The sequence below is a fragment of the Notolepis coatsorum genome (assembly GCF_963971535.1).
Source record: "Notolepis coatsorum genome assembly, chromosome: 14".
Classification (NCBI taxonomy): domain Eukaryota; kingdom Metazoa; phylum Chordata; class Actinopteri; order Aulopiformes; family Paralepididae; genus Notolepis; species Notolepis coatsorum.
Window position 1 is genome coordinate 95,234,569 of NC_140178.1, and position 7,692 is coordinate 95,242,260.

Here is a 7,692-nt window from a genome sequence, read left to right on the forward strand (position 1 = left end):
GGGTGACAAGAGTATTTGATTATTCTCTTAGCCTTGGCCCTGCAACGCTTGTTATAAACGTCCTGGAGAGTGGGAAGCCCACCTCCAATTGTGCGCTCGGCTGAACGGGCCACTCTCTGTAATCTGCTGCGGTCTTGTGCCGTGCTATTCCCAAACCAGGAGGTGATGTTACCAGTCAGGATGCTCTCTATTGTGCACGAGTAGAAGTTCTTGAGGATCTTCGGACTCATTTTGAACTTCCCTAGGCGCCTAAGGAAGTAGAGGCGTTGCCGTGCCTTCTTCACTACATACGTGCATCACTATGATCTGCATGTGGACTAGCTGACAGAGTGCATCACTATGATCTGCATGTGGACTAGCTGACAGAGTGCATCACTATGATCTGCATGTGGACTAGCTGACAGAGTGCATCACTATGATCTGCATGTGGACTAGCTGACAGAGTGCATCACTATGATCTGCATGTGGACTAGCTGACAGAGTGCATCACTATGATCTGCATGTGGACTAGCTGACAGAGTGCATCACTATGATCTGCATGTGGACTAGCTGACAGAGTGCATCACTATGATCTGCATGTGGACTAGCTGACAGAGTGCATCACTATGATCTGCATGTGGACTAGCTTGGCTTGTCTGCTGTTGGTCTGAGCCAATATCTCAGCAGGTTTTATCCACAAACTAGTACTTATTTTGACTAGACAGATAATTGTCTATGTTTCTAATGTCCCTATAGGCCAACCTGGCAGAATGGCTGACTGCTATTGGTCTGAGTCAGTACCACCAGGTGTTGGTCCAGAACGGGTATGAGAACATCGACTTCATCACAGACATCACCTGGGAGGACCTGCAGGAGATTGGCATCACCAAGCTAGGTAAGATACAGACCTGCAGGAGATTGGCATCACCAAGCTAGGTAAGATACAGACCTGCAGGAGATTGGCATCACCAAGCTAGGTAAGATACAGACCTGCAGGAGATTGGCATCACCAAGCTAGGTAAGATACAGACCTGCAGGAGATAGGCCTCACCAAGCTTGTTAGATACACACACACACACACGCACACACACACACACCTACACACACACATACACCTACACACACACACACACACACACACACACACACACACACACACACACACACACACACACACACACACACACACACACACACACACACACACACACACACACACACACACACACACACACACACACACACACACACACACACACACACACACACACACACACACACACACACACACACACACACACACACTTAGCCGTGTCAATAAATCTATATAATTCTATGTAGCACCCTCTATCATCCCATCCACGCTCCCATGTCCTTCAATAAATCATCAGGTCATCTGTCACTAATGTGCCACTCAGGCCACCAGAAGAAGCTGATGCTGGCGGTGAAGCGGCTGGCGGAGATGCAGCGCGACCCAGAGGGGCGGGGCTCCCTGAGGAAGAGGCCCCCGCCAATCACCCTGCAGCAGGAAGTCATGTCCATTGAGAGCCCACCCCCAGATGGTGAGAATAGGGTTTCAACAGAATCAAATACCAGTTATACAATGGCATGCACATTTCTTGATTCTGATTGGCTGAAACAGTGAAGTTACTTGTTGTTATTTCGTATAACGTGACCCCAGAACCCGCCCACAACCTAATAACTTTTTTTTTCTTGAATGAATCCGCCGTTCATTCTTTTCCGAATGAAACCAAGATGGCGGACAATAATCTTTATGAATGGATGTATTGATTTCGTCATGACGACTCATTCAAAAAAGATAGTCACCTGGAATATGTTAGTTGTTTACACAATGTTGGATTATGTAATTGGTTTGTCATGACTCATTGTAAAACAAAATATAAATCGCGGGGGGGAGAGAAGCACAGACAACATGAGAGAGGAGAGATGACACGCACCTAAATCCATTGCAGGGTGAACATTTGCCGCAAAACATTCATATCTTTGGAACCGTGTGTGTTCAATTGTATCTGAATCGGGAGATGATCTTCTCTCGTCACAATTGAAATTGTATTTCTCCGTCGCGCAAAAGCTGGCTGGCAGTCTCATTGAATAATATAAGTCTGTAAACTTATACAGCAGGAGAAGCCGGAGAAGGAAAAAAGACATGCTGACATTGACGAAAACGAACTTATCATTGTACATTTTGATCTATGTACATGTATGATGTTACCCCGAATATGTAAAGCTGCGGGCACTGACACGATTTACACCAATCATTGTTTAAGAAGCACAGTGAAGTTATCGGTTGTTATTTCGTATAACACACTCCACGTGACCCCAGCACCTCAATGTTAATAAACCATAATCACCCTACAAAAACAGTACTGTATTTGTAAATCTGGTATGTCATAAATGTATAGATGTAGCAGTACTGTCTATCTGTATGTCATGTATGTCTGTAAACTTGTGCATAACGGAGTGTGGCTCTATAGCAGAGTCATTTTATATGAAGTTTGTTGTTAGATGGCATGCTTTGTAGCAACCTCCCTCTGCAAAAGGACACTGTCGCACGAAGCGATTTCACTGGATGTCCCGGACACAATGGAAGTATGGATATATTCGTAACGAATCATTTAAAAAAGATACAGTCAACTGGAATATGTTAGTTGTTTACACAATGTTGGATTATGTAATTGGTTAGTCATGACCCATTGTCAAAACAATAATACATTGCGGGATTTATATGAAGTTTGTTGTTAGATGGCATGCTTTGAAGCAACCTCCCTCTGCTTCTAGACACGGAGGCCATTATTATTTAATTTTCTTTACCTACTTTTTCTGCGGATGGTTTTGTGAATAAATCTCCATTACGCTTCAATTACTGTGTGTTTATTCTATAGCAATAAGGTTGGGTGAATTCGGCCATTGTATAACAGTATTACATCACTTGAAGTTGTGTGTTATACAAATTAGATCACGCCTATGGGGGTCTAACGACCCTCAGCTGTGCCTCGGGCCTAACAACCACCCATAGGCGTGATCTAATTTGTATAACACACTCCGTCGCGTGATGTAATGCTTAATTGCAGTAGATCAGTGGTTCAGGAGATCTTATGGGAGGTGATCTCTCTCTCTCTACAGTCTGGACAGTTATGCAATTCTGTACTCACATAGAATCCTCTGAAAATCAAACAATAATAATAATAATAATAATAATAATAATAATAATAATAATAATAATAATAATAATAATAATAATAATAATAATAATAATAATAATAATAATAATAATAATAATAATAATAATAATAATAATAATAATAATAATAATAATAATAATAATAATAATAATAATAATAATAATAATAATAATAATAATAATAATAATAATAATAATAATTATTATTATTATTATTATTATTATTATAATTATATATAATATATATAACACCCCTATGTAAAGCAACCTTGGGTCTTATGAAAGGCGCTATATAAAACAAAGTTATTATTATTATTATTATTATTATTATTATTATTATTATTATTATTATTATTATTATTATTATTATTATTATTATTATTATTATTATTATTATTATTATTATTATTATTATTATTATTATTATTATTATTATTATTATTATTATAATTATAATTATAATTATAATAATAATAATAATAATAATAATAATAATAATAATAATAATAATTATTATTATTATTATTATTATTATTATTATTATTATTATTATTATTATTATTATTATTATTATTATTATTATTATTATTATTATTATTATTATTATTATTATTATTATTATTATTATTATTATTATTATTATTATTATATTATTATTATTATTATTATTATTATTATTATTATTATTATTATTATTATTATTATTATTATTATTATTATTATTATTATTATTATTAGTATTATTATTATTATTATTATAATTATAATTATAATAATAATTATAATAATAATAATAATAATAATAATAATAATAATAATAATAATAATAATAATAATAATAATAATAATAATAATAATAATAATAATAATAATAATAATAATAATAATAATAATAATAATAATAATAATAATAATAATAACTTTGTTTTATATAGCGCCTTTCATAAGACCCAAGGTTGCTTTACATAGGGGGAAAAAACTAACAAAAATAACAAATATGGTGGAGACGCAACATTCAAAGTGGGAAATTATGGGTTAAAGGCCAAGTTGAAGAGGTGGGTTTTGAGGAGTGGGTTTTGAATGAGTCCAGAGTTGGGGCGTTGCAGAGTTCTGCGGGGAGGGAGTTCCAGAGGTCCACAGTATGGTTTGGGGAATGGAGAGCTGACCTGTGTCTGAGGATCGCAGGGACCGTGACTGAGTGAGAGGGTGGAGGAGGTCAGTGTGGTACTGAGGTGCCATAGCATGGAGGGAGTTGTAAGTGAGCAGGAAGATTTGTAGGTGATGCAGGATTTGATGGGGAGCCAGTGGAGGTGGATGAGGGTGGGGGTGATGCGCTGCCAGGGTTTGGTGAGGGTGAGAACACTGGCAGCTGAGTTTTTAACACATTGCCACACTGTTTTTCCATCTTTAATATCTGGCACCAGCGTTTCAGACCGTTTTAACGATGTTTGTAGACCCATTGTATATTCCATATTATAGCTATGTAGACATACTACGGCTCATTTGAAATGCTTATATTTATACTCCCAACAGGGAACAAACTGTTTGTTTCTACAAACTTCCGTTCCTTCCATTCCTGCGCAACCCCAGCCTAAATAGTGGCCATTTCCCCAAAATGCATGCACATTTTCCTGTCTTGGCCTGGCGGTGAGATTTTGAGTTTGACAAGACCCCGCCATGTATTTGTAATCCATAAACGTACCTCGTCCATGTTGTTCGTCAGCGAATTTGCAAGAAGGAGGCTGGGAAGGGCGGTGCTATGAGGAGCCAGATCTAGCCTCAGTCGCTCGCCAGCTCTGTGGCCCCGCCTCTGCATTCGATCCCTAGCCGCGTACAAGGCCTCTTTGTCCGGGCAGACATTGTAAACAGACCCGGAGGTCTGACGATGTCGTTCGGTCCATTGAAAAATATGGAAATATCCAGTAATCCGACATGTGAAACAATGTCCAGTAGCTCTTGTCTTGTGTACAAAGGGTCAGCGTGAATAGACTGAACATGACATAATGCAAATAATGGTTGATCTGCCGTTCCTGCCAGTGAGACAAAGAGCTGCTGCCGTGAGTGCCGTCCCCCCTCTAAACAATTTACGGATTTTTTTTTTATCAAGATTCGATCATCATCACAGTTTTACAAAATCCATAAAGAAGGTCAACGGGACTGTCTAGTATCATAATTAAAAATAAAAACATAAAACGAGTATACTTGTTTTTGGCTTTCAACGCATGTATACTCGTTTTTGGCAGTCAATGTGTTAACATACTGGAGCCTGTCCACGGTTTTGCTTGGAACCCCGGACGCCTGTATCAGTTCCGCAACCGTTCCTATTTCCGGGGTAGGCCTGATTGGCCCCGACAGGCACGTGACCCGCCGCGGCCACGCCCCGCGGCAGCCCCAGGACGCGGCAACGAGGCTGCTGTGGTTCACCGCCGCTTTCCGCCTTCAACGCCGCCCGCAGCAGCAAATTTGTGCGAGCGCAGGATTATTTCAGTGTGTATCATGCAATCATTTATCATTTAACATTTGAAAGGCATACATTGTTGTATGAAATAAAATAGTATAGAGACATATGTACAGCGTTCGATGCAGAATAGAAGTAACTGAGTTACCATACAATATACAATACGCTATAGTGCAAAGCAGAAATGGGATGAGGTACAATTTACAGTAAGGTGTATGCGTTGCAGTGCAAATGCTGGCACGCTCCAGAGACCGTTACTGTACCATACAATATACAATGCAATGTACCAATATACAATACGCTATAGTGCAAAGCAGAAATGGGATGAGGTACAATTTACAGTAAGGTGTACGCGTTGCAGTGCAAATGCTTCTTACTGTTGCGCTCCAGAGACCGTTACTGTACCATACAATATACAGGGGTGCAGTGCTGGGCAAACGCGGTCAAACGGTGTTTGGCCTTCGTCACTGAGGCCGAAGTGCGCGCATCCTATTATTATGCAAAGTCTAGGTGATAAAATGACTCGTCGCGCCACTTATCACCTGACTTTGCATAATAATAGGATACCGACAACCAAATACAAGCCCTGTAGGTGTGGTGGGGGGTTGCTTGATCTCCCGACTTCACTGGAAGGATGAGACAAGGTGTATCATCTGTTTTGTGCGCAACAGAGGGAACATGTATGCGTGTGCGCGGGAGCGCGCTTGCGCGGGCGTTTGGCCTTCACCCATATTACGACTGCACCCCTGACAATATACAATACGCTATAGTGCAATGCACGTTAAAAAAATAAAAATAAAAAATGTAAGGGAATCGAACTTGTCACAAACGGACCATAGGATCCACAGCCAAGCAGCCTTACCAATTGAGCTAGTTGTCGATGCTAAAAAAGGGGGAATTACTGCTACATAATGCTGCCGCGACGGAGCTCCGCCGCGACAATATTATTAAACAGCGGCTCTGTCATTGAAGTGGGAAAAGTGAGCCGTATTGTATATTAGTACATTGCATAGTATATTGTATAGCGTATGGTAACTCTGCTGCGTTGAAGGCGGAAAGCGGCGGTGAACCACAGCAGCCTCGTTGCCGTGTCCTGGGGCTGCCGCGGGGCGTGGCCGCGGCGGGTCACGTGCCTGTCGGGGCCAATCAGGCCTACCCCGGAAATAGGAACGGTTGCGGAACTGATACAGGCACCCCGGACAGGACCCCATTGCAGTAGTCTAGGTGGGAGGTGATGAAGGAATGGATGAGGGTCTCAGCTGTGGAGTCGGAAAGTGATGGTCGGAGTCTGGAGATGTTTCTGAGGTGATAGAAGGCGGATTTGGTGACGGAACTGACATGGGCTTGATAGGAAAGGGTGGAGTCCAGAATGACGCCCAGGTTGCGGACCTTTGTGGAAGGGCAGATGGAGCAGCCGTCAATGTCCAGGGTGAGATCTCCAACCTTCCGGAGCAGGGCCTTGGTTGCCACAACCATAAGCTCAGTTTTATTGTTGTTCAGTTTGAGGAGGTTAGATGACATCCAGGTGTTTATTTCGAGGAGGCAGTTGACAAGGGAGCGTGGGGGGAGTTGGGTGGATGGTTTGGTGGAGAGGTATAGTTATGTGTCGTCGGCATAGGAGTGTAAACTGAGGCCATGGTGGCAGATGATCTGACCGAGGGGGAGCATGTAGATGGTGAACAGAATTGGGCCAAGTACAGAACCTTGGGGGACGCCTTGGTTGACTGGGGCCGGGGGGTGGAACTGGAATCGCCGATGGTGATAAACTGTCCGGGTGGTGAGGTAGGATTGAAACCAGGATAGTGCTGAGCCAGTGATGCTAATGTTGTCGGATAGATGGTTGAGGAGGATGGAATGGGAAACTGTATCGAAGGCTGCAGAAAGGTCCAGGAGGATGAGGATGCTGATGTGGCCAGAGTCAGCTGCAAGGAGGAGCTCGTTTTTGATGAGGGCGGTCTCTGTGCTGTGGTGAGTACTGAAGCTGGATTGAAAAGGCTCATAGAGCTCATGGTTGGACATATATTGATGATTGATTGAAGGAAAGTAAGGTTGG

General features: G+C 41.4%; 1 protein-coding gene across 1 annotated transcript in view; it reads left to right on the forward strand.

Annotated features, from left to right (window-relative positions):
* LOC311240643 (caskin-1-like) overlaps window positions 1–7,692 on the forward strand; it is a gene marked incomplete at its 5' end in the record, with an annotated part of 58,765 nt that overhangs the window by 46,872 nt on the left and 4,201 nt on the right. Inside the window, 3 exon segments of the mRNA XM_084329215.1 lie at window positions 736–874; window positions 1,398–1,541; window positions 5,155–5,161. Coding sequence (XP_084185341.1) covers window positions 736–874; window positions 1,398–1,541; window positions 5,155–5,161 — 290 coding nt within the window.